At 36.6% G+C, this 27,329-nt stretch overlaps 1 protein-coding gene across 1 annotated transcript in view; it reads left to right on the top strand.

Annotated features, from left to right (window-relative positions):
- RALA (v-ral simian leukemia viral oncogene homolog A (ras related)) overlaps nt 1-27,329 on the top strand; it is a 67,470-nt gene that overhangs the window by 32,254 nt on the left and 7,887 nt on the right. The window contains exons 2-4 of the mRNA XM_004676657.2: nt 16,159-16,301; nt 17,056-17,264; nt 24,838-25,012. Of these exons, the coding sequence (XP_004676714.1) occupies nt 16,188-16,301; nt 17,056-17,264; nt 24,838-25,012 (498 nt within the window). The 5' untranslated portion in view covers nt 16,159-16,187. The remainder of the gene's footprint in view (nt 1-16,158; nt 16,302-17,055; nt 17,265-24,837; nt 25,013-27,329) is intronic.

Here is a 27,329-nt window from a genome sequence, read left to right as displayed (position 1 = left end):
TGAGGGGAGCAGCGGGCGGGTCAGGAGAGGTCTGCCACGCCATGTGGTCACCTCCAGGGCAGGCGGGAATCGAACTCATGTGGAAGTGGCTTTAGTTTCTTAGTGCAGTGCTTTAACCCGCTGCGCCACTAGGGAGGGCCCCCTCAACCACTTTTTAAAGAAAAGTTCTAAATTTTGTTATAATTCAAGCTTATCAGTTGTTGTTTTTTTTTTTTAATGTATTTGATTTTGCTATTATGTCCAGAAAAATCATTGCTAATTCAGGTTTACATACCTCACTCAATGCTTTTTAAAGTTTGGGAGTTTTAAAGTCAGAAAGAAAAAGAAAAATACCAGGTGGTTTCACTCATAGCAGAAGCATAAAGGACGGAGGGGCGGGCAATAATAATAATGAATAACTATATACCAGAGACATTTTACACAGATGGAGTGGGGAATGGGATCAAAAATGGGGGGTAGGAGTGGAGTACACTGGACTCTAGTGATGGCACAGGGGTGATAATGGTGATGGGAAGCCCACGGGGATTACAACTGAGATTGAAAAGGCACAAAATGATGTAAAAATAAACTATTACACTTTTTTTTTAAAGTTTGGGAATTTTAAAGCCAGAAAGAAAAAGAAAAATACCAGATGGCTTCACTCATAGCAGGTCCATAAAGGACTGGGGAGGTGGGGGGACAATAATAAAATTATTTTTATAATGTAAAAATTATATTTTTAAATATAATTTTAAAAGTGTAATTTTAGGTTTTACACTTAGGGATGATCTGTTTCTAATTAATATTTTTATATGGTACAACTTACAAAGATTTCAGATTTTGGGGGTACATTTATTTCTAACTATTCCAGTACTTTTGTTAAAAAAACCCACTACTTGGCCCTCCCTGGTGGCGCAGCGGGTTAAAGCACAGCACTGAGAATCTAAAGCCACTTCCTCATGAGTTTGATTCCTGCCAGCCCCGGAGGTGACCACATGGCGTGGCAGACCTCTCCTGACCCACCCGCTGCTCCCCTCAGCAGTGTACTTCGTAGATCTGCCTGTTCTGCTCCCCACTCTTGTCTCTGGTGAAGCCTCTCACCGCCCCTGAGCCTCTGGCCTGTACCCCAGTTCTGTATGCACAAAAATAAATAAATCTTTAAAAAAAAAAAAAACACTACTATGTTACTTTTTTTTTTACCTTTGTAAATGGGTGTCAAAAACTGTAAACAGCTTACATGACATTAACAGATGAATGGGGTAAATGGATTGTAATAAATCCATATAATGGAGTATTGCACATTAAATTAAAAGAAAATACACTATTGGTACCAGTAACAATAGCAGTGAATCTCAAAATTAGGCTTCACTAAAGAAGCCAGGTAATGTATATATTGTGTGATTATAAAAAATGGCTAACTGGTGTAAATTATAGAAATCATGTTAATATATTAGCAGGGGTTTGAGGGAAGAGATTAATGGCACCAACTCTTTAATAATATATGCATTTAATGTCATACCTCAATGAAGCTGTTAAAATTTCTAAAATTATATAGAATAATAGGTAAACCTTTGATAACCAAAGAATTTCTTTTTCCATTCCTTTTCTTTACTATTGGTTTGTTATTCCTATTTTTTCAGACATTCCTATTGTTTAAAACATAGCATATTCCTTTTTTTTAGCATATTTCTATTTTTTCAGACATTTCTATTTTTTTAAGCATAGCATTTAGAATATGTGTTCATTGTAAACTCATTTCTAATGTACCATCTATTTCTTTAGTCAGGCCATGTCATTCAACTCCACAGGTCTGTGAACCAGTGATTGAGCCACCTACAAACCCATTTATTTAATCTACACTTCCCCAAGTGTAACATGTCTATATTAAGGAGAAATTATCACATGTATAAAGTTTAAGAGGAAAAGAGTTAAAAAAAAAAAAAAGGAAATGGTTAAGGGCAAATAAAAGGGAGGCAGTTTTAAGAAATTTAGATTGAGTAATGTGCAGTCTTTAAAGAATTTTAAGTAAGCCATCTCAAACTAATTTCACTTGTTATCTTAGGTCATGCTTACATAAATAGGCAGACTATTAATAAGGGCATTTGTAACAGTTCCTTTGATATTTTAATTAGTATATAGTTGTAGTAGCAAGATCAAAACCCCTTTTCCTGATATATTTGTTCCCATTCTTTATACATTGCATTTATCCTATAAACAGAAATATAGTTTGCAATCCAAACAGAACTGCCAGAATTTTCTTCTATTTCTCTAGTTTATGAAACTTCACAATAATTTATATAGACTAAGAATTTAGTGTGCTGGAATTAAATTGATACAAGCTTCATCTATTCCCGCTTCCTCTTAATATAAAAATCTTACAAAATAGCATGTTTTATAATTTAGGTTTTTCCTTTCAAAACTCTAGAGTCAAGAGTTCACTAATTTGGAATTGTGATTCTTTGTGAGGCCATTACTGATTCTTGACAACCGCAAGACCCCAGAAAGGAAAAAAGTGATTGATGAGCAGCAGCCAACCATTGTCTAGCAACGATAGTGCTTTGTGGTTCAAGAGTGTCTATTATAGTAAGTCTGCTTGTCTTCATGAAACACCTATCACTAAAACCCAAGACCATGTTTTTGAAACCTTGTTTAGAAAACTACTAGATCACATTAGGGTCAGGCTTTCAGGAGATTAAACTCAGTCTTGTATACTGAAATTAGTTCTTCATTCATTGTAATGTATTGTTAAAATGTGGAAACCCAGAAGTACTGAGTAAAACAAAGATGTTCAGCCCATCCCTTAAACTGAACCCTAGATTTTGGGGTAGAGCAAAGAATGAGGGATATATGCTTCAAAAATCATTTGCAAATTCACAATGAGTTCATATCTAACCTAACTATTCTACTGAAATGCATAGAGTCTACTGTATCATGCCACTCTACTACAACTTTTCTGTGTTATGTCTTAAAAATGACTTACTTAGGGCCCTCCCTGGTGGCGCAGTGGGTTAAAGCACAGCACTGAGAATCTAAAAGCTATTTCCGCATGAGTTCGATTCCCGCCTGCCCAGGAGGTGACCACATGGTGTGGCGGACCTCTCCTGGTCCACCTGCTGCTCCCCTCAGCAGTGTACTTCGTCGATCTGCCTGTTCTGTTCCCCACTCTGTCTCTGGTGAAGCCTCTCACCGCCCCTAAGCGTCTGGCCTGTACCCTAGTTCTGTGTGCCCAAATAAATAAATCTTAAAAAAAAAAAAAATGACTTACTTATTCTTACGCCCTTATTTCCTCGTGAAAAACTAGATTGTTATAAGGTGACGATTGGATTAAGATTACCTTTTGTTATTCTTCAGTTGCATGATACTTACTTGACTTACAAAAAAATCTTGAGGTGAAACTTTTAGATAAAAATGAAACTAACTTGTTAAAATCATATCACATGTAAGATTGGAGGAAACAGACAAACTAAAGAATATTGAGTTGGATGTTTTCTTGTCCCCATGAAAATTTCGCTTTATATAGGGTCTGGACCATTCAAAATTTATCTTTGTGATGATCATATTTTCCTCTGTATTTGTTGAGATCTTGTAAACCTTAAAGCGATACTGAGATGCTTTAGCTGTGCTTGTGTTTTTCTTTTAAATATATGATTGACTTTTAGTGATACAAGTTTGTTTGTGCATAGACCTGCAGTCTCTTCCTTACCATTCCTGGGCCATGATTGTACCCAATAAGCACTTTAAAAATAGGGTACTCTCTTGCTCTTCCACTCCATTCACCGTCACTGAAGAAATATGACATTCATTGTGAACTATTTTTGCTCTTAAATGCTTTTTGCTTTTTGAAAATGATTGAGGAGGATTGGTCTTTCTTTGACATAGACATTTGCTAAACATGGGACTTGTTTTAAATTGTTATATATGACTATATTAATAAAAGTCTGATACTGGAATAAAAAGAGACACACAGACCAGTAGAATAGAATTCAGAGTCCAGAAATAAACTCCCACTTTAGTGGATAGTTAATCTATGACAAAGGTGCCACAAGTATACAGTGAAAAAAAAAAATGGTACTCCTTCAGCAAGTGATGTTGGGAAAACTAGATAGGTACATGCAGAAAAATGAAAATAGACCACTATAACTCAAAATGGGTTAAAATCTTTGACCTAAGACTGGAAACAACTAAACACATAGAAGAAAATATAGGCAATATACTTTACAACATTGACTTAAGCCGTGTCTTTGGGGACTTGACTTCATTAGCAAGGAAATCAAAAGCAAAAATAAGCAAATAAAAACTATGCCAAACTAAAAAGCTGCATAGCAAAATAAACTATCATTAATATGAAAATACAACATTTGAACAGGAGCAATATTTACATATCATAAATCTGACACAGGGCTAATATCCAAGGTCTACAAAGCATACAACTTAACAGAAAGAAATTTAAGAACCCAATCAAAAAATGGCAGCAGAGCTAAATATACCAAAGGAGATATACATTGGCCAACAGGCACATGAAAAACATGCCCATATCACTTATCATGGAACTGCAAATGAAAACTACAGTGATACCACCTCACTTCCATATGAATGACACATAATATAAAAACCAGAAACAAGAAGTGTTGGAAAGGGTGTGGCGATAAAGCAACCCCCATACATATTTTGGTGGGCATATAGACTGCTCCAGCCCTTAGAGGAAACAATATGGAGGTTCCTCAAAATATTAAAAATAGAAATATTGTGTGATCTAGTAATTCCACTCTTTGGGGTAATTATCCAAAGAATGTAAATACACTAATTCAGAGGGATACATGCTTTTCAGTGTTCATTGCAGAATTATTTCTAGTAGCCAAGTTATGGGAGCAGCCTAAGTGCCCTGAAACAGACAAGTGGATTAAGATCCGGTACATATATAAAATGAATACTTTTTAACTCTTTTTAAAAAATTAAACCTTGCCATTTGTGACAGCATGGATGGAGCAGGAGGGGATAAAATGAAGTAAATCCAGAGGGAGAAAGACAAATGCAGAATGGCTTCACTTATATATAGAACTAACTAAGCCAAAACAAACCCTAAAAATGTGACTCTTGCAGACTTGAGTTACTAAGAGGGAGGCTGTGATGGTGCAGAGAAGGGACCAAGTGGTTTATTGGTTAAGAGATAAAGGTGCTTTGGTGGTAGGAGTGGTGTGGAATAATCCTCTGATGAGGTGTGAGCCTGTGCCTCTAAATTTTATGTAGTAGTATTAGTCAGCATTACCTCAATAATAAAAAGATAAATTTTAAAGTATTAATATTCTTGTCTCTTCTCTTGCCTGCCTTAGTCTTTGTGGTTTTTTGTTGGAATATAACAATATTGTGGATCATCTTTGACTCAACTCTTCTTTCTCAAGTGCTCTCTGTCCTCCTTCCTTCTCCATACGATGACTGTATTTTTACCCATCTCTGGCATGATGTTCTCAAACTTTAAGTTAGATATAAGAATTTAGTGCCTAGAACAAAGTAGTGCAGCTAGTGCTAGCTGTTTTTAATCCTTTGTCCCTCTCTATTGGGTGAATCATGTGAAATTGCTGGTTTAGTATGTTTAAAAAAAATACATGTTGGCAGTTTCATATGATTCAGCTAATACACAGAAAAGGATGGTTCTTAGCCAGGATGTAAATTAAAATTCTCGAGGCAGCTTTTTATTACATGTATGCAAGTATATGTACAGATACTCTCCCCATCCTAGACCAGTAATTCATCTTGCATGGGTCCTTGTAATAGCATTTTTAAAAATCTCCTCCCAAAATTCTTATTCATACCTTTAGGTTATTTTTCTTTCAATGTAGAATTTCTTTTATAGAGATCTGTATGTTTTTTCTGTAGTCAGTTGTCTGGTCATGAACTGAGACTTTAGTTTTATTACTCTATAAACTATTCTCATTTTCAACTTTGAGATATGATCAAATCTCAAATTAAGATTTATCAGTACTTTGTTTTAGGGAGAAAAATCTTGGTCTCACAAGCTGTTTTCTTGATTTTCAATGAATTGCTGACGCTTTCTTTGTAACTTCATGTTATCTTTCACATAACAAACCCAGGGTTTTGCATCTTTTCAAATTGCTTTTACCTTTTCCTGATAAAGAGGAAATTTACTACCATTAGTATTTACTACCATTATTAGCCAACACTTTGAAATCTCTAGGTAGTAGATTCTAGACAAGTTCAAAATTATGGACTTTTTTTTTTCTCAGTTTATTGACTAAATGAGAACATTAAAACCCCTCGAGAAGAGAATTCTGAACCTCTTCCTACCTCCCAATATCATGTTCTAATTTGCTTTTCTTAAAAATAATAGATTGGTGTGTTGTCTACAAAAGCGACTCAGAGTTGTTGAAGCATCTCATTTGATATACGTGCTTCCATTAGCAGCAGACAGCCCCTGGTGTTTAACTCAGAAAACTTTTTGAGAAGAAATAATACTGAATTTTTGGAATGCATTTTTCTTTTCTGTTGGCTTTTTTCATTGGGCCTATTCATGTAGTTGTATTGTAATATATATTCATATTAAGCTATTGAATTTCTGTGATAAAACACATTTAACTGTAATGGACTATTCTCTTATGAAGAGAAGAATTGTGTTTATATTTTATGATATTACTGTATTCATAAATGAAATTGTAATACAGCTTTTGGGGGATATGATTAATACTGTTTTGGTAGCACTGACTTAACTATTCAAATAAAATTATTTGTATAGCTTTTCTGTGATACTCTTGAGAATGATCTTTTTTATGTTTAAAAGAAATAGCTTCTAAAACTGCCTGGGCGCCAAGCCTTGTAAAAAGGTCATTCTTTACCATTTATCATTCTTTGCTCTTTCATAGCAGCAATTTAGATGGTAAATACTTACTATCTGGATTTTTTAAAAACCTGGTACTGCACCAACTATATAATTTGGGGCACTTTTTTAAAGTTCTGTATGGTTCAATTTATTCACCTGCAAAATGTGAATTATAATAGTTACAAAGTCTTATGAGAATTTCTTGAGATAATCAAGTGTTGAAAGTTTCTGACAGAAATCCTCAATAAGTGAAAACTGTGTGTATTTTCCTCCCATATTTATTAGCCTATCTCCAAGTATTGTGATTTTTAGCTTCCTTTTTCCCTTGGAATTTTTTCCCATTTCTTGAACCATATGATTGGTTTAATGTTTTTTACAAACTAGTACTAGAAGATAAAAATTGAAAAATAGGCCCCCCCCCTGGGGGCACAATGGGTTAAAACGCTGCACTATGAACGAGTTGGATCCCCTACCAGGGAGGTGACCCACATGGCACAGCAGACCTCTCCTGTCTCACCCTCAGCAGTGTATGTCACTTGATCTACCTTTTCTGACCTCTCCTGTCTCATCCACTGCTACTCACTTTGTCTCTGGTGAATCCTCTCATCCTCACCTCTGCCCCTCTGGCCTGTACCTCAGTTCTTGCATGCATAAATAAATAAACCTTTAAAAAGCTTCAAAAATATTAACATTGGTGCTAGGATCACAGAGGTAACTTTCCCCTCTTTACTCTCCAAGTTTTACTTTATATTCATGAAGTTTCGTTTGGGGAAGGAGGAGCACAAGTTCCATACATGATTGCTTGGGTGGGGGGACTGGGTAGGGAGGGGAAGGTTAATCAATACTGATGACAAAATTAGGAGCACTCAGCAGTATTCAAGACAGCCTTTAGAAATAAGCTATGGCAAACAAGTGTCATTGATAATATTCACATCACTGCAAATAATGTGCTGCTTACATTCTTGTCAGAGGAAGTTTTTAATTTAAAAATGTTATTTCCTCTATCATAACTTATATAATAAGCGTCTTATACTACATACCAAGAAATTAACCAACATAATGGAGGTCTTGTGCCTTGCATAACAAATATGAATTTCAAAGGCTGCTAGTTGATATTTTCTTTCTGTTTTTGTTTTTTTTTTTTTTAGTGACTCCTTGTATACCCCAGTTCTATAAGGATAAATCAATAAATCTTTAAAAAAAAAAGTTTTTTTGAGTTTCAGCTAACTTGTCCTAATGCTATGAAGAAAACACTTTGAAGAACTCATTTCAACTCTGCCCTGTGGCAGTGAAGACTGCTGCCACTCTTCTCTCTCCCACCACTGCTGCTAGATGTTGCCCAACCTTAGTTTTAACTCTTACGATTCTTTGGGCACCCACATCAGGTACTGTGAAAAACTATGCTATAAAGCTCAGACATATTTTAACAAAATGTCCTCACTTGAGATTTTTATGGTTTCTAAATTTGAAATATTTTAGGACTCCAAACCAAGTCAGCTCAGTATTTTATCTTGTTTACAGTGAAAACCAATAGACTAAATCCATGTGTTTATTTCCTTTGTGTCCCCAGCTCCCTGTGAAATGACAGAGGAAAAAATTCAAAGACATAAATTTGTAAATAAATAACAGCACTGAGAATGGAAACAGATGGTGTGACCCTCAGCAAAGTAGGCTCCAGGAGACAGAAACCAGATGGCTTTTGATAGATGAATCAGGGCCTAGGAAGCCCTAGCTCAGCATTCCCTTAAGGGAAGGCTACAAGTAGTTGATTCTTCATTTCAGAGTCCTTAAGAGACTTCTTCAAGAAACTTTAAGCTGGAGTCAATAGAAGAGAGATGATTGTACATGAAATTGATTAAAGGAAGGCATATTGAATGGCCAACTGAATAGTTTACCCACCAATCCAACCTCTACAAAGATTGTAACAACATTTGTTCCCACGCTAATTTTGGAAATCTGCTTTCAGAATTATTTCTTTGTCACTCTACCTAAGGAGGACTGGGAGTTCTAATGAATTAGTGACCCAGAGTAAACTCTCCATGTTTCGATATTTGGAAACAGATACAACCTGTCAATATATTCCTTGGCTGAGAGGCCTGAAGTAAAGCATATCCAATAAGATGTCAATGAACATTGAGCCTGTTACTTCTCCTGATCTTTTGAAGGAAACAGATTTATCCAAGATCAGAGAAAATTTTCTATAGTGGGATTGAGAAAGCAAGCTAGATGCCTAACCTGAAGTCATACAAAATGAATACAAGTTACTATTGCCAGATTAGTAAAAAATATGAATTAACAATTCATAAATATATGGAAGAAATGTTCATCTTTTTGATGTAATCAAAGGTATATTTGGAAATAACAAATCTTTTTCCCAGTTAATGATTAACATGTTTTTAGAAAGAATACCCACTGCTAATAGTAGTGCGGTGCATGTTTGTGCAGCCCTTTTGGAAAGCAGTTGGGCAATATGCTAATAAAACTTTAAATATTCCATTCAGTTCATTTTCATTTCTTAGAATCAATCTCACAGAAAGTATTTCAAATGTTGAAATACTCATCTATTATAATATCGAATGATTCTAAATAGCTATAATGTCTTAGGAAACATCTCTACATCAGTTAGATGATTATTAGATATCCACCCAAAATTACAACTATGACGACAACAAAACTACTTAGAAGAGCATGTGGCTGAAATATCTAGGATGAACTTAGATATTACAGTTAATAACCCCTTCTGTTCACATCATTATATTTGATATGACTGCTCGTCTATGTACTTACCTGTCACTCCCAACATGAAGTACATTACCTGTGTATGGACTAAGAAATGAAAAGCAAAATAAAGAAATAAAAAGGAAATTAAAAGTAAATAAAAAGATCAGAGGAACTATTACGGAAAGAGAGCCCTAACCTATGCCTGGGACTGGGGCAAGGTCAGTCTTGATTTCCATTCTTTCTTTCTGCTTTTCTCACTACCATCTCTTATGAATCCCCCCAAAGACTATAGTTTCTCTTTTTTCCTTACTCATATCCACTCAAGTAAAAAATCTTGGGCAATTTGTTTTGAATTTTTCCTTTCCTTCACCTGCCACATCTACTCTTTCCTAGATATAATTGGTTGATTCTTTTCCTTTAATATCTCCTATATCACTCCACACCGTCCCTCTAGTCCAAGTCATTGTTTCTGAGTTGCCTTCCAATTGCTTCCCTGCCTTTTGATTTGTAACTGCTTACTTAAAAACAATTGGTAGTGCTCCCTTGCTCTGAGGATTAAAAAATCTAAATTCCTTAACATACAAAGTTTCTGGCCCTTTTAACTTCCTCTCCCACCATAACTCCCAGTTTCACCTAGTCCTCTGCTGATGATTTGACTTTCAAGTCTTAACTTAGCTATCACTTTGTCATGTTTTATAACATACATATTTTTTTTTGTTTTTAACTGTGGTAAGGACATCTTTGTGCAGTCAGTTATAATCTTGCAATGATTAGAAGCTGAATATATACCAAAGTAGAGTCTTCTAAAAAGATGCATAAATTACACTACCCATATTTACTATGTGTATTTAAACGTATATTTTATTCATCTGAAGTTTAATTTTATACCTTCTAATTTTATTCATCTGAACTTTAATCTTTACTGTAGTGGTTTTAAGAGCCTATCCTTTGAGGGCTAACAACACACCTAACAAATCATATAAAGAAATTTTACTATGCAGAAAAGGCAAAATATTAAACAACATTGTAGCAGTTCTCAACTACTGTACCTTTAAACAATATTATGTTCTGTTTAACATAAAATATTATTTTAGTACAGTCTTTGTTCTAATTTTGTTTTTCTCATTCATTGCCATTTGGATATTTGGAAAACATTTAAGTTTTTACAATTCAAAAGTAAAATATTGCCTTGGGAACTTCCTGACTGAATCTTATTCTTAATTGAATTTGATTATGTACTTTAAAATGAGGAAGATCTAAGAGTTTAGGATATCAGTCACTATTAATGTTTTGTTTCACTTCCTTCCATCTTCTTTCCTTAATGACCTAATAATAAAGTTCTGTCTAAATTCAAAATATGGTAGTTTTTTTGTCACTTAAAATTTGTCAGATTTATTGGAATCCAAAAGGATGAAATATATAAAGAAAAGATGATAAATTGGACTTCAAAATTAAAAGTTCCTAGGCTTCAAAAAGAAAATTAAGAAAATGAAAAGATAAGCTACAGACCAAGAGGTAAAGGATTTGATTCCAGAATGTATAAAGAACTGTCACAGTCATTAATCAACCAAAAAAAGCTAGTTTTTAAAAATGAGCAAAGGATAAAAATGGCCAAACACCAAAGACATACAGATAGGAAAATTATTCACAAGAAAAATACAAATAGCAGAAATAATGAAATACCATTAAACTGCCTAAAATTAAAAGGCTATTACTGTACCAGGACATGGAACAACTGGAAATCTTGTAAATTATTAGTGAAATGCAAAAAGGTACAGTCACATTGGAAAATTTCAGTGCATATTTACATACATTTTAGCAATCCCACTCTTACCCAGGAGAAATGAAAACAGGCATATTTATAGCATTTTTATTCATAAAATGTCTTAAATGAAAACAACCCAAATAAAAGTGACTGGATAAACAAACTGTACCACTTGAAGTAATGGAATACTATGCAACAGTTAAAAAGGTGCATTTGCAAAAAAATACACCTGTGATGCTCTTTATTTACTATTATGTTCAATAAAATTCCTGTGAAAACCAAAATAAAAAAAAAGGTGCATTTGCTACTGATGTATGTAACAATAAGGATATGTCTCCCAAAAATGCAAGCATAAAATGCATTGTACAGATGATCCATTTATATAATGTTCTGAAAAAGCAAAACATTGGACACTGAAAGCAGTGGCTGCAGAGGGTTGGAATAATGGGAGGAGATTGATTCAGAAGGGCTTATGGGAAAAGTTCAGGGGTTGTGGATATGTTCTGTATCTGGAATGTGGTATGCTTACACGATGGTATTCATTTATTAAAATTTGTTATGGTGATTTTATTGTGTTTAAAAACCGTTTTTTTTTTCTAAAATAAAGCCAGTTTTCAGCATCAGAAATTCATAAATTTAAGAGTAAATCAATATAAAATACTAAGAGTTAGATCAGATGTTTCCTAAATCGGGTGTTTTTTGTTTGTTTGTTTTGTCTTTGACTCAACTTAGTCTTTTACTGTACGGAAATCTTTACAAGTTAAAAAGTCTTTATTATAAGGGCTTTGTACTTTATCTTTGAGTCACTCTGTGTTACCTATGTATCATTTTTTAATTAAAGATTTATTTAAAGCCGTGGCAGTGATACAGCCAAGAGACCAAGAAAACCAACCTTTAGAAGTGGAAAAGGCAAGGGAACAAAATCTTCCCTGGAGCCTCCAAAAGAAACTTGTCCTACTGACACCTTTATTTTATGCTTTAAGACTCATTTTGGTAATTTCTAGCAATCAGACTGTAAGTCATAGTTTGTGTTATTTTAAACTTACTGTGAGCCACTCCTGGAGGTACTTTGCTCCTTAAAGATACCTTCTCTTCAAAAAAAAAAAAAAAAACCCTCTTCTGTTACCAGTTCATAGTCACATGTATTACTTTATTGATTAATATTCTAAGAACTCTGAAGATCTGTGTGTGTGTGTGTGTGTGTGTGTGTAAAAGCAAAAAATATGTAGTAGTCACACCAACTGGGTTAGAATACTTTGCCTTATAGAAAATATAGATTGTGACTTAGAAAAGAAAAAAATAGAAATTCCCAGACATTTTTCAAAGTATAACTGTCCCCTAATAACTGTAAGCTGCACATTCTATGTTTTCAGAAGGCTATCCAAGAAAAGAAGTTCCCACCAAGGATATTCTTTTGCTCCCTGGTTCAAAAACTTCGCATTCTACATGTTAGTTATCCAAGTTTTTTGCGATGTAATGATGGCAGCTACTAAAAAGTTAAAGATCTTCAGAGAGAAGTTGTTTTCTGATTTATTTAGGTACTCTAACAGCTGTATCCCCATAAAAAAATACTTGCTAACACTTGGTATCTTTTTCTTGGTGTAAGTACCTTTAATTACTTATGTAAAGTGTATTGTTAATTTTCACTTTCTGAATAGTGATAGTTACTCATAATATAGGGGCTCAATCCTTGCCTGGTGATCTGAATTGAATTTCTACCCTCTTGAGTGTGGATTCTTTACCATACATGTCACAGTTCACGGTATTTATGCTCAAATGTTTATGAACAAGATCAAAAATTGTATGTAAAATATAATCTCAGTTTTGCTCCACATTGAAAGCAGTTTCAAAGGAAGTATGTTATGTTCATGTTATTAGATGGATAGCAGGATTGGGGTGTGGGTGTCTTAAAACTTTTCTGTGTTCCCCAGAGTCATGTGAACATTATTGCTGGCTATGGCCTATAGCATACCCAATTCTTGGGTACCTGGTACAGCCAGTATTTTAAGCCCAGACATACAACATACTGTTCTTGCCCAGACTTGTGATTGAATATCTAGTAGCAATAGCTGCTTTACACCAGCACAGTCTAAAGCATTCCCCAAGAGTGAGTCAAACTGTCAACATTGCCTTGTTTATTCCTGTAACACATGTACTGAATGGCTGATATTGCCAAGCTATTTTAGTTATATTAAGCATTAAGGTAAGCCAAATAGATACGGCCCTTAGACTTGTTTTGCTTCAGAGATATAATGTATCAGATGCTACAGGAGTGAGCACAAGGCAGGGGAGAACCAGATTTGGTTGAAAGGTTCAGGAAAGGCTGAGATACCAAAACTGAGAGGAGTTAGCGAGATAGAATAAGAATATGCCATATGGAGAAATTTTCATGGCAAGGATCAAGGAGCAGCAGAGAATATAAGAACTAAAGGAGACCTGTGTCGGTCTGATGCAACCAGGTGAACTGGGAGAGACCAAACAAGACCAAGAGAAAAGCAATATGGGTGTGGTCCTGTGAATTGCATCATGAGAAAGCTTTATCTGTGCCCAAAGTGAGTAACCGCCTCCATCCCTTAAAAACAGAAAGTCCCTCTACACAGTGTTATGGCCCTCCACACAGAGTGTTATGATCTCACAGCCACTTTTTAAAAAATTGTGATATTATAACCATAGATAACTAGTATACATCATCACTACCCTGAGGGAACTTGGTCTTTCTATACTGCACACATAAATGTAGAACAAATGCATGTTTTGAGGAAAGTAAGAAGTGCACACTAGGTTTCAGTGTTTAAATTGGATTATCCATCTACCACAGGATACACAAGTGTTCCAGTTGTATGACTTGTGAATTGGGAGTCTCCGGCATTAGATTTTACTTGTGATTCTACAGCCAAGTGTTTGGGATGACATTTCTTTCATAGATTGGCAGTAAATGAGCCTTTCATTTGTTAATCCCTCTTCCCCCCCCCATTAATTTCTTATTGTAATTAGAATAAATATTTCTAAAATTGCCAGTAAAGCTTAGAAAAAAGATAAAAAGATCTAGCATGTGTTCATAATCTGTATGGTTATAGTCTAGTGCAGTTAATACTCTATTACTGTCAGCATGTGATTTCACTGACGAATTTTCACTTTTGGTTACTGATAAGACATTACTATAAGGGAAATGTCTTTGAGTGCCGTGCTTGCTTACTTACATTCGCTATTGCCATAATGTTCTCTTGTAAGTGATTCTTCTCCTAAATCAGGATACCTCATTTGCTATCTAAAAATCATTACAGGATGAAAACTAGTGTCTTTTTGAAATGTATTTAATTACTATCTCTATAATTTTTTTTTAAAGATTTATTTTATTTGTACATACAGAAGGGGGGTACAGGCCAGAGGCTCAGGGGCGGTGAGAGGCTTCACCAGAGACAGAGTGGGGAGCAGAACAGGCAGATCGACGAAGTACACTGCTGAGGGGAGCAGCGGGCGGGTCAGGAGAGGTCTGCCACGCCATGTGGTCTCCTCCGGGGCAGGCGGGAATCGAACTCGTGCGGAAGTGGCTTTAGCTTCTCAGTGCAGTGCTTTAACCCACTGCGCCACCAGGGAGGGCCGCTATCTCTATAATTTAATTTTTATTCATCAGCAGTTACATATATATGTATATATGTTTTTTTAAGATTTATTTATTTGTGCATACAGAACTGGGGTACAGGCCAGAGGTGCAGGGGTGGTGAGAGGATTCTCCAGATACAGTGGGGAGCAGAACAGGCATATTGACAAAGTACATTGCTGAGGGTAGCAGCAGGCATGTCATAAGAGGTATGCTGTGCCTTGTGGGTCACCTTCTGGGGCAGGGATCAAACTCATGCTGAAGTGGCTTTAACTTCTTTGTGCTTTAACCCACTGCGCCACCAGGGAGGACCCGGAAGTTAAATATTTTTTAGTAGAGGTAATCTTGGGATATCCCCCTCAGTATCAACACCATGGTCCACCCAATCCAAATCATCCATAGACCACCACCATAGAGTCCACTGTGTTTCTTTCCTTCCTTGTTCTTACCCTCCCCCACCCAGTTCTCCATCTGGATGCTTCACTTCCACTTCGATAGTCGGCTTTCAAGGGTTAGTTTTAAACCTTGTCTTTATATGACCTTTTTTTTTCTTTCTGTATTTCACATATTAGAGACACTATCTGGTATTTATCTTTCTCCTTGTGACTGATTTCACTCACCCATTTTCCTTCCAGTTCTATCCATGTTGCCACAAGTGGCATGAGTTTGTCTTTTTTGATCACTGAGTAAATATTACATTGCACATATGTACTGAATCATTAATCTGCTCATCTGTTTTGGGACATTTAGGTTTTTTCCATAGTTTGGCTATTGTAAATAGTACTGCAATGATGGGGGAGTGTAATTTCCCTTTTGAATTTGAGTTTTTGAATTTTGGGGAGATAGATGCCTAGTGGTGGAGTACTGGGTCATGTGGCAGATCCATTTTTATCCATTTTGTATCTTGAGCCTGACTCTTAACCTACAAAGGAATTCTTTTTTTTTTTTTTAAGATTTATTTATTTTGTGCATACAGAACTGGGGTACAGGCCAGAGATGCGGAGGGAGAGAGGATTCACCATAGACAGAGTGGGGAGCAGAACAGGCAGATCAACGAAGTACACTGCTGAGGGGAGCAGCGGGCGGGTCAGGAGAGGTCTGCCGCGCCATGTGGTCACCTCAGGGGCAGGCAGGGATCGAACTCATGCGGAAGTGGCTTTAGCTTCTCAGTGCTGTGCTTTAACCCGCTGCGCCACCAGGGAGGGCCCTACAAAGGAATTCTAAAGAAGAATACACTAAGCATTACTTTTTCTTTCTTAGATTGTTCTTAACCCTTTGGCAAGAACAAAATGGCCACAAATAAGCCCAAGGGTCAGAATTCCTTGGCTTTACACAAAGTCATCATGGTGGGCAGTGGAGGTGTGGGCAAGTCTGCTTTGACTCTACAGTTCATGTATGATGAGGTAAGTGCTTATTTTATATGGAGATAAAAGTCTGGGTCTTTTGTACTTCATTAGTGTTGGTGCTATTTTGGATGTATTCCTTAGTACTTGAACAAGCTGCTAATTTTTTTTAACCATTTTAAAATTCAAAACCAACATTTATATACTCCTTAATAAGAACTCAAGGACTCTCAAGAAACTTACACCTTAAAAAAAAAACTGGAAATAAAAAAACTGCCAATTTTTGACAACCTAACTTCAGATTTTTATTTCCAGAATATTAATATAGAGTTCCACTTTAAATTAATAGAAATGGTAGATACAGTATCTAATCACAACTTGAATTTGGACTGTAGGCATACACATTACATCATGTATACATACATTAATAATTTCAGTAATTTTCACATGAAAATTTATATTTAGTCAAATAGGAAGTGGTTCTTACACATTTGGTAAAGTACGTCAAATGGTTTTTTCAAATATAGTATTTTAAGTGGAGAGAAAGAGGGAGAGCAGTTTTCAACCTGCAAACAGCCTGGAACTAAAAGTTCTATCCCCACTTTTTATAAATGATGCAACTGCCAAAATGCCCAACGTGAAATTTTAAATTAATGCAATTTTTACGATCAAGGAAAACTGAATGAAGGGTACTAGAACTTCTTTGTACAATTTTATATAGTACTCTGCAAAATTTTATGTGAATCTATATTTTCAAATAGTTTTTGTAAAATAAAGATAAGTTTATGATGGATGTTCTTCTCGCATTTTCTAGTTTGTGGAAGACTATGAACCTACCAAAGCAGACAGCTACCGAAAGAAAGTAGTGCTGGATGGGGAAGAAGTGCAGATCGATATTTTGGATACAGCTGGGCAGGAGGACTATGCTGCAATTAGAGACAACTACTTCCGGAGTGGAGAGGGTTTTCTCTGTGTCTTCTCCATTACAGAAATGGAATCCTTTGCAGCCACAGCTGACTTCAGGTATGTCAGGAAGTAATGTTGCTCTAACGTATGGTATCACAATTTCTTCCCAGAATCAGGTAGACAAGTAGAAGTTCTTACTTGTTACTTCTTCACTCTGTGTCTAATTGTGTTCTCAGAGTTTGGGTCAATGCACTGTCCTGACACTCAGACGTTCAGTATACCTTGCAAAGTTTTGCAGCTACCCCAATACTGACTGCATAGCAACTTGACTTTATGACAGCCTCAGTACATAAAATCTCTTTATGCATTGTTAAAATATTTCTATTTGGAATGCACTACTAATTTTGCCTTAATAGTTAACACTTGCATCACATAATGGAACTCAGGTGCAAATTTTAAATCTGCTCTTGTATAATGCTGGACAGGCACATTACTATGCTTTTCATAGTCTGAATTTTTTTTTTTTTTTTGGAAAACAATGTTTATATTTTTTTTTATTTTTTTTTTTTAAAGATTCATTTATTTATTCATACAGAACTGGGGTACAGGCCAGAGATGGGGAGGGTGAGAGGATTCACCAGAGACAGAGTGGGGAGCAGAACAGGCAGATCTACGAAGTACACTGCTGAGGGGAGCAGCGGGCGGGCCAGGAGAGGTCTGCCACACCATGTGGATCTCCTCCGGGGCAGGCAGGCGGGATCGAACTCATGCGGAAGTGGCCCAAGCCTCTCAGTGCTGTGCCTCAACCCGCCACGCCACCAGGGAGGGCCCCATAGTCTGAATTTTTAATACAAAAGAAAAACTAGATTGGCACACTATGTCAGACTATTTCTTATGTCTTAAGGAACTATTTCATAATCAAAATCTGCACTACATTTAGTTTGCAGGGAAGATATTGGAAAGGTAGAGATGGATTCTTTCTGTATTTAAGAGAAATATGGTATTAATAAACTCTTAAGTAGTTTTACATGCATAATCAAAAGTGTTCTTAATTATATATTCTATTTCCTTGCTGAGTGTCTGCTTTGGTATGGTGGACACGAAGCATATATGTGTCCTCTGTTTTCAAGGTTCATACAGCCTCATTGAATAAGGCATGGGATCAGGAGCTATTTAGTGACAAAATAAAAGACATGGTCAGTGATCATCACAGGGGACCCAGGAGAGCAGAGATGCTGCAAGGCCTTCATGCAATAGATGAGCCTGAAAGAGCAGGAAAAAACTAATTGCAGGTAGCTGAGAAAAAAATCTGACCTTAAACTTATACAAAGCATTCTTTTTTGTGGACTCTTGAAAGTCTCAAGAACTTAAAGAATTCTAAAAAGACATTCTTTGCAAAAGAGCATGTTGTTGAGAAACTTTACAGTAGACTCATTTGCAAATTTAAATGTGTTGGTTTCTATAAGGAAGGAGTTTTGATTGTGATAAAGTGCAGAGGGTGGCAGAGCCTGGTTATTTGTAATCCTGAGAAACAAGTTGAACATTATATAAACTTCAATGCTTATTCATTCTCTCAACAATTATTTTGGTGCTTATTGTATATAGCAGGCCCTGTTCTAGAAAATGGAATAAATTTTTTGTCGCCATACTCACCAAAGCCAAAGTGATGTTCCATGGGAATGAGGTCTTTTTATGCCACGAGAGAATCTTGCACTTTAGTTATTATGCAAAATATGTACATTATTCATTAATCTTTATGTTTCCCTTCCCATAAATAAAAATGGTCCTGGCGATTCTTCAGCAGTAAGGGAGGCATTTTTAAGATGGTCTTAAGTTGCTAGATTAGGTACACTGTCGAGTCTGCCATGCAAAGTGTAGCACAAATAACAGATCCTCAAAGTTCAATCCCCCCAGCCCAAGAGCTAACCCACATGGTGTGCAGACCTCTCCTGTATTGCCTGCTGCTCCCTTCAGTGTATTTCATTCAATCAACCTGTTCTACTCCCGACTCTGTCTCTGATGAACCCTCTCACTCCTTGTACCTCTGGCCTACACACCAGTTACTCTACACAAAAAAGAAAAAAGAAAAAAAAAATATCAGTTCCTGACTTTAGCCTTCCTACTCCTTCCATCACCCAGACAGAATTCAGTGTTTCCTCATCTGTGTGTGCAACCTAATTGTGACAGTAACACAACTACCATACTTCTTTTATTCTTCCACCAAACCACCTGTGCCTGTGCCCAATCACCTAACCACTATCAAGGTAAAATCTCTTGAGATCTGGGCTCATTTCTTACCCATCTCACTATCCATAGTACCCATATTTGGCACAATTGTTAACATAAAACATACAGTGATACTTAGTAAAACATTGATCATTGATATAAGGTTAGAAAACTCAGAAGTTCCTTTTATCTTTTTTGGTTTTGTCTTTCCTTGTGTCAAAAATAAAGACAGTTTGTAAAGGTACTTTCCTATTCTAAAATTCTATAGTAACCTCTAAAACTTAACTCATTTAAAGAGACTATCATATTAAGCAAAATGTGTATGCAGATTGTAGACAACCAGTTGCCATATTTTGACACCCAAGCAAGTAGCTACTAAACTAACTTTAGAATATTATCTTTTTCCTTCTGCAGCAGGTAGGTCTACATTTTCATAGCCATGTTTCTGAGAGCAGTAATTGCACTGTTAATTTCAGTCTTGGTCTTCCTATAGTACTTGATTCAGCATACCTAAAACAAATTAACAAAGAAAATGTTTGTTAAAAAATAACTAAATTAGGCCCTCCCTGGTGGCGCAGCGGGTTAAAGCACAGCACTGAGAAGCTAAAGCCACTGCAGCATGAGTTCGATTCCCGCCTGCCCCGGAGGTGACCACATGGCACAGCAGACCTCTCCTGACCCGCCCGCTGCTCCCCTCCGCAGTGTACCTTGTCAGTCAGCCTGTTCTGCTCCCCATCTTGTCTGTGGTGACTCCTCTCACCGCCCCTACACGTCTGGCCTATACCCCAGTTCTGTATTTACAAGTAAATAAATCTTTAAAAAAAAAACAAAACAACTAAATTAGCTATGATGATGGCACAGGATGATTTGGTGATGGAAAGCCCACGGGGAGTAAAAAAAAATGCACAAAATGATGTAAAAATAAACTAATATGTATTAAAAAAAAATAAGTAAATTGGGCCCTCCCTGGTGGTGCATTGGGTAAAAGCAGCACTAAGAAGCTAAAGCCACTTCAGTATTAGTTTGATCCCTGCCCCAGAGGTGACTAACATGGCATGACTTTCCTCTCCCGCTCCCCTCAGCAGTGTACCTCGTCAGCCTGTTCTGCTCCCCACTCTGACTCTGGTGAATCCTCTCACCTCCCCTGCACCTCTGGCCTGTACCCCAGTTCTGTATACATAAATAAATCTTTTTAAAAAAATAAATAAGTAAATTAATGAATATATTTACATATACACATGGCCAGAAGTGCTGTAGTCACAAAAACTTGAATCAGTCTCACATTCCTGGGCATTAGTAAGACCCAATAGTAAGTCACTTGGTAACGCCTTAATTTAGCTCACAAAGGAAACTGGTTAGGAAGGTAAGAGCAAAGTTGTTAGTAAACCTGAAAAAGATGATTGGCAGATCCTTTTAAAATGCGACATAGATTTGATAACAATACTAGTGAGTGTTGACAGGCTCTTTGCAAGAATTCATGTGAGTGGTTGGAAAAACAGCACTCTGGAATACTGCACAGCTTAGCACATGTGGTGCCATTTTACTTTCTCAAAGGATGTTTCAAGTTTGTGCAAACCAGTGAAGGATGGAGCTGATATGTGTCATCCATGTCATGTTAAACAAACTAAGAATCCAAAGAACTTCTGAAAGCAATGAGTTGTTAGAATGTTTGCTGTTCTGTAGTCAGGTGAATGCAGTAATAAGAAAATAACACAGTAGCATTAGTTAATATTCATACAGTGCTTACATGTACCAGACACTGCACTAAACATTAACATGGATAAGGTGGACACTGCCATATTCCATAGATTCTAAGACATACATTTTTCAATTTTATCGTATTTCAAAATCAGGAATGTATCTACTAATAATGTTACATCTAGTTACAGTTGGCAGCAGTTTGTCTTAGAGGTACATAAAATAAGGCTAAATTACAATTACTAATTTCTTAAATGTGAATATTTGAAAAGTATTATCCACATTTATATATGAAAACCTGAAGCACAGAAGGTTACCCACAGCCATGTTATTAGTGATGACTGAGCAGCTACAATCTAAAAGGTTGACTCCATATTCTTGCTTTTAATCTCTCTGCTGAACTGGCAGAGGCAGGCTCATGGATAACACCATATGGCTGCCAGCACTCATGTTGTTAACATGGAATGAACTTTCTTTTCACACTCTAGCCCTTTTCCCTACTGTGTGTGTGTGGGGGGGGGGTGGAGGGGGCCTTGGGTTTTTTTTTTTATGTTTAAGTGTTTTTATGTGGGATATTGGTTTCTAGTTATATAATTAAAGTACTCTCTGGCATTGTGTTACTCTACCACTACTTTGTTAGTATCAACATTTAGCACTCAACTTTAACAACTCACTGAAAACATTTTTTCAGAAAGGTAAAGTTTTCTGTATATATGATCATTTCTTCCCTTCCACCTTTCTTTTACGTCATATTCATCCATAGGTGATCTGATCACTATATGTAATAAAAGACATTTTCCTCTGCCAGTTGCTTACTTTGCCACGGAAGGAAATTGCCTTATATCATGAGGAACCTCACCATAATGCTCAATGAACATCTTGGTTTTCATTTCACATCAGAGGTGGGGATGGGGGGTCTCATGGTGAAAAATTTGGAGCAACTAATAATCTTCAAGCTGGATTTGTTCCCATAGATACTTTATATATGAGGAAGCCCCTAATAGCTAGTATAGGAGTTGTAGGTTTGCTCTAAAGTTAAATTTTTCAGATTCGCATCCTAATTCTTAACTGTAACTCTGAGTAAATTACCTAATTTCTCTGTCCCTCAATTTCCTTACCTGTAGTAGGTTATGATATAACAAGCACTTCAAACTGTGCCTGGCACTTTGGGAACACTCAGTAAATGTTACCAGCAGTGGGATGGTGGTAATTATCAGGAGACATTGTCTGAGAAGCACAAAATAGACTAATTTGAAAATAAGCCATGGCAGAGATTTATATTCAGTCACAAACATCACTGTAAGATTCCTACAAAATCAGATGTGTTTTGCTGATCTGCCTTTCTGATAATCTCTTTTACTCATTTTCTTTTAATCTAACATAATCATTTCCTTATAAATTTCAACATCTCATAATCTCAAAGGAGAAATATCTGTAAGATAGGAAACCTGAGTCTCATATCTTTTCTCTTAATTTCTCCAGTAGGTTAATAATACTCATTACAAACAGGTAACATTTGCTGAGTATTTATTATGTGCCAGGCACAGTTCTAGGCAGTTTTACATTTAATTCTCATAGCAGTCACATAAGGTAGGTCCTGTTGTTAGTCCCATTTTACTACAAGTGAAGGAATTAAAACAAAGAAGTATTTTACTCGATTAACATGACAAAAACAGAGCCATGATATCTTTAATATTGGTAGTACTTTCATAACAAAGCTTATTTCCAAATGCAAAATCTGTAAGAGTTGACTTTTAGATATTTCTGGTATCTATAGGACTTTAAAAACACTTAATAGACCATTATTATGATATAAGAGCAATACCTTTTTTTTAAGATTTATTTATTTGTGCATAGAGAACTGGGGTACAGGCCAGAGACTCAGGGTTGGCAAAAGACTTCACCAGAGACAGAGTGAAGAGCAGAACAGGCAGACTGATGGAGTACACTGCTGAGGGGAGCAGCAGGCGGGTCAGGAGAGGTCTGCCACACCATGTGGTCACCTCCGGGGCAGGCGGGAATCGAACTCATGCGGAAGTGGTTTCAGCGTCTTAGTGCAGTGCTTTAACCCGCTGCGCCACCAGGGAGGGCCTACCTTTTTTTTGTTTTTTTTTTTTAATCAGACTCATACCATTTGTAGCAACATGGATTAAGCTGGCAGGGATTATGCTAGCTGAAATAAGTCTGAAGAAAAATGATAAATATTGGATGGTCTCACTTGTATGTGGGATAGAGAAACCAAGCAGGTCAAGGAAAGGTCAAAACTAGGGCCTCCCTAGTAGCACATGGGCTTAAATGCAGCATTATGAAGCACTTAGCAGCCATTGTGGCACCTGCCAGGGAGCTGACCCCCAAGGGCACAACAGACCTCTCCTGTCTTACCTGCTACTCCCCTCAGCAGTGTATTTCAGTAGATTTGCCTGTTCTGCTCCCCACTTTGTCTCTGGTCAATCCTCTCATGCTCCACACACATCCCTCAGCTCCTCTGGCCTACACCCCAGTTCTTGTATGCATAAGTAAATAAATCTTTTTTAAAAAAGGCCCGAGCTAGCAAGCTGACCATAGATCTGTGGCATCCAGCAAGGGAGGTAGAGAAGAGGAGGTCAAAACAGGGGAGGGAAGTGCACAAAGGACTGCGGTGATGGTTATGAGTGCTATGGTGGTAGGAAAACTATGGGGACTGCAAGGAAGTAAGAAAAAATAATTAATTAAAAATAAAAGAATAGCGGCCCTCCCTGGTGGCGCAGCGGGTTAAAGCACAGCACTGAGAATCTGAAGCCACTTCCGCATGAGTTCGATTCCCGCCTGCCGCCTGCCCCGGAGGAGACCACATGGCGTGGCAGACCTCTCCTGACCTGCCCGCTGCTCCCCTCAGCAGTGTACTTCGTCGATCTGCCTGTTCTGCTCCCCACTCTGTCTCTGGTGAAGCCTCTCACCGTTCCTGAGCCTCTGGCCTGTACCCCAGTTCTGTATGAATAAATAAATAAATCTTAAAAAAAATAAAAATAAAAATAAAAAAATAAAAGAATAGCACTCTCCCCTTCTGTGGTCTTCCTCCCTAAGACTCTTTACCCCTGTTTAATCATGAGAATAACAGGCAAATCCCAGTTAAGAGACAGTCTATAAATGGCCTAACTAGTACTTTTCAAAATTGTCAATTTCATTCAAAACATGGAAAGTCTGCAAACTGTCAAAGCCAAATGAAGTCTAAAACAGTTATGATGACTAAATGTTACGTGGTTTCCTAGTTGGGATTGTAGAACAGAAAAAAAGGCTTTAGATGAAGACTGAGACTATCTGAATTAAATTTGGGCTTTAGATGATGAGGCATCAGATTTGGCTTGTTACTGACAATAGATGTACCAAACTGAAGTAAAATGTTACTAGGGAAAGCAGAGTGTGAGGTATACGGAAACTCTGTGCTACCCTCACAACTTTGCTGCAAATCTAACCCATTCCAATATACATTCATTTTTAAAAAGAGTTAATGGGGAAGTTGGATTTTATACTTTATCTTATATCACTTTGCTTGATATTTAACTCATACTGCTTTCTTTATACCCTTTGGCATATAGTTCCTTCTTTAGTGATTATGTAGCTCAAATAACTGATGGTAGAATTAAGAAGTGCTACTTATTTCCAACCATCTAATAAATGCGCTAAATGTTATAATATAGAAAGCTAAATAAATATTAATCACAGAGGAAGTGTGTTTTGTCATTTTAACATATAGAGGTGATGGTATTTATCATTTTTTCTTATCCAGGGAGCAGATTTTAAGAGTAAAAGAAGATGAAAATGTTCCATTCCTGCTTGTTGGTAACAAATCAGATTTAGAAGATAAAAGGCAGGTGTCTGTAGAAGAGGCAAAAACCAGAGCTGATCAGTGGAATGTGAACTATGTGGAAACATCTGCTAAAACGCGAGCTAATGTTGATAAGGTAAAAGGCGGTTTCTTCTACCTCACTCTAGAAATAGGTTGGTTTTCTTTAATTCAGTTCCACTTGGTATAGTGATTCTGTGAGAATTTCAAATAGAGATTCAATACATGTTGACTTTTTTCAACACTGAAAGCTGCAGTACATCATGGTAAATTTCTCACTTTGCCTTGTTCTTAGGTTCCCAAGAGGTGATAAAACATGAGGCATTACAGCTACATGTACTTTTTTTTTTTTTAGAACTGACATATTCCTGACCCAAATCTTTACCTTTTTTTCTTTCTTATCCTGACTGGCTGGACAGTTTAGAAGGAATTGTGTGCATTCTTTGAGCCTACCCAGAAGCACTTAAGTTCTTAAGAAAGTGAAAGTACTCCCAAAATGAAGGCTGCTCCAGATAGGAGAATTTTAAAATGTAGATAAGTATAGCCTGTTTTCCCTGAGTGGAAAAGGAACCCTCTTGTTCCTTTGTTGCCCCATTTTATTCATTTTTGGAGATCTGGTGAGCACAATTTTATACTGTGTGGCTAGGAGCCTGCCTGAATGCATTTCTTCCTGCTGCCAGAAACCATCTTCAGTATTTAGAAGAAATGTCCACCGGCACAGTTCTAAGGAAGTACAGATTCTAAAAGCACTCCCTAAAGAGCTTTTTTAACCCTCAGCTATCTATGCTCCCTAAAGTATCGCTCAGATTCTAACATGCAAGAAAATTAACGAGAAAGTTTGATCAACAGATTCCTGAGTCTTAATTCCAGATATTTTGACTTGATCTGGGTTGGAGAATTCTCATCTCTAGCACACGTCCATGTGGACCAATGAAACACACTTAGAGGTAGCCTCAAATTTTAGTGAACTTGTCTGTTTGTACCTGTATATTTATAACCCTGATCCAGAAAAATCATTAAGTTAAAAAATATATGTATGAAAATGCTTTTATTCATTTTCCGTAGGTCTGAAGACAGTGTCATGATTGTCTTAAGCTAATTCAATGATTAGTTATGTGGTGAGATTCCTGTAGGTTCAAGAATATACAAAACGAGTACCATGCTGTTTCAACTCAGTGTTCAGTTTTCTCTGAAGTTAAGACATGGTTTTAGGGGATATATTTTAAGGTTCAATGTATTTGGGATTCAAAAAGGCAACATTGAGCATAGCATGTATATATTTTGTTTCCTCATAAACAATGTCTTCTACAGGTTGTAAGACATACTCTTCAACCCACTTGAACTAAGGGGAGTTGGGAAGAGAAGTGAACAGTAACAGTAACCATACAAGCTATGAAGCTGTAATTGTAACAGTCCTTATGGTATCTCCTGCTGGCATCAGAGGCCCTAGGAAAGTATGAAGGTGTGCAATTTGAGAGCTTTCACAAGACAGTAAGAAAAAGAGCAACAACTCAATGGGAAATAGTCAAAGACATAAACCAGTATGTCATAGAAAAGAAATGCAAATCATTTTTAAACTTGAACAGACTTAGTCTCATTTATAAAAAGGGAAGTTAAATTTTAAATATGGGGTTTTTTTCAACCTGTCACATTAGAAAAAAAACCATAAGGATGATACTATACTATTGGCAAGAGTATAGAAAAACAGAAACTGTCATGTTTATGGAAGGGCAGTTTAGCTACTACCTATCAAAAGTATGACCACACTAATAAAATTATAAAGATGTATAGATAAAATAACATCCACACCTAAGTATATCTTCAGTGGTCTTTATTGGAGTATTATTTATAACAACAAAAGACTAGAAATACCCCATTGCCTAATAACGGACTTGGGTTCATTTTAGTGTATTCATATAATGGAGGCCTATAAAAAGAAATGAAGATAGAACTAAATGCACTAATATAGAATGATCTTCTACATAAATTGAGAGAAAAAAATACAGAATAGTATTTTTTTGTTTGTTTATTTGTGTGTGTGTTTGTGTGTGTATTTTTTTTTTTTAACATCACTGTTCTCAGGTGTAACTCCCACAGAATTCCCATCTCCTAGTCACCTGTGAACCATCACAATAGTCCCTTTTGCTCTTCCCTCCCTCATTCTGACCCCTCTTCATCCCCCTCTCCTGCCAGATGTTTTTGGTTTAGCTTTTGCTCCTAGTTTTGATTTTGTTTTTACCTGATCCCTTGTTTCATTCCCTTATATTGCTCCTATAAGTGAAGCCATCCAATATTATTATTTTCCCTTCTGACTTATTTCACTGAGCATAATCCCTTCTAACTCCATCCATGTTGCTGCAAATGGCAATGCCTAAAAACAGATGACTGGATAAAAAAGGTGTGGTAAATGCACACAATGGAATACTATTCACCAG

Source organism: Condylura cristata, unplaced genomic scaffold (assembly GCF_000260355.1).
Source record: "Condylura cristata isolate star-nosed mole 26May11 unplaced genomic scaffold, ConCri1.0 scaffold00005, whole genome shotgun sequence".
In the NCBI taxonomy this organism is placed as follows: domain Eukaryota; kingdom Metazoa; phylum Chordata; class Mammalia; order Eulipotyphla; family Talpidae; genus Condylura; species Condylura cristata.
This window is presented reverse-complemented; position numbering and strand designations above follow the sequence as displayed.